We start from the raw sequence: 1,291 nt of genomic DNA on the forward strand, positions 1-1,291 counted from the left end.
TTATTATTACTACTCTTTAAGGGATTTATCGGATTACTACTAGTTTGTTGATTTTGCGTACACACAGACAAATATGACAATTTATTATTTTGTTTAAGAAAATCTTTCATATAAGTATCCAATTCATCATTTTGAATCTGATTAAAGTAGAAATTTAAATTCAAATATCTATTAAAATCTATATCATCATATAAATCCTGTTGTTTGTCAAATTCACCGGAATTTTTAGAAGATTCTTGAAAATCGATCTGACAACAATCATTATAACCTTCTTTGATTGAAATTTCAGATAACTTCTCATATAATTCGTTTATAATATTATTCATTTCATTTTCGTAACTATACTCTTTATCGCAGCTAGATAACTGTTTACATAGCTTAAGGTTTTCCTTAACTAAATAATCAAAAATGTCTCCTATTATAATATCAGGGATATCACTAAAAATCTCAGACATATGCTTAACCACATTGTCACGAGTGTATGATTTCATTATTTATTTATTCTTAATATTACTTTTAATTAAATTTTTAAGTAAAATTTTGTCCCCAAAACAATCCAACTCAACTAGACCTCAAACACCATATAAATTACTGTTCATTATTTCATTAATCCTAATAATGGATNAGCTTTTTTTTTTTAATACAAAATTAAAATTTATTCTGATAAATTAATTTTTTTTCCCCCAAAACTATATTCCCGCCCAAAGTCACCTGGTACATGTGAAAAAGGATGTGTGCAATGGTAGAGATTGACATTTGTGACAATGGAACTTAATAATTTAAAAAGAAAAAAAAAAGAAAACTCTTTTTAACTCAGATATTTAAACATTTCCGTTTATTAATAATAATAATAACAAAATATAAATATATATGTTAAAAAATAAATATTTATTGAAATTATTTAATTAAAAATTAAAATAATTTGATCCACATAAATTATTTTATTATAATTACGTGTATTAATAAAAAACACCGGTATATGCAAGTAAAAATTGCATGTAAAAATAGCTTACGTGGCATGATTTTTATTTTTTTTTATTTTAAATTAATAATTCAAGTATAAAGAAGAATAAATGGAAAATTAATTTTTTTAATTCAAATGAATAATGTCAATTGGTAAAGATTAATATCTAATAGTGAATTGTTGGTACTTTTATTTCTAATATAGTATAATTAAAGAAAATTGTTGGATGGAATTGATAAATTTGGATGATTGATAATATTTTCTGGCAAGTTAAAATAGTAAAAAGCACAAGTAAAAAGAAAAATTATGTTGATAAAAATCAAATAA

General features: G+C 22.4%; 1 protein-coding gene across 1 annotated transcript; it reads right to left on the reverse strand.

Annotated features, from left to right (window-relative positions):
• On the reverse strand, positions 1 to 491 carry Chro.80155 (hypothetical protein; the record flags this gene model as incomplete). The annotated part of the gene is made up of 1 exon (XM_659871.1): positions 1 to 491. A coding segment is annotated over one exon (491 nt), but the record flags the coding sequence as incomplete, so codon positions are not given.
• Positions 492 to 1,291: the final 800 nt, after the last annotated feature.

This window comes from Cryptosporidium hominis (assembly GCF_000006425.1).
Source record: "Cryptosporidium hominis TU502 chromosome 8 CHRO018062, whole genome shotgun sequence".
Taxonomy (NCBI): Eukaryota; Apicomplexa; class Conoidasida; order Eucoccidiorida; family Cryptosporidiidae; genus Cryptosporidium; species Cryptosporidium hominis.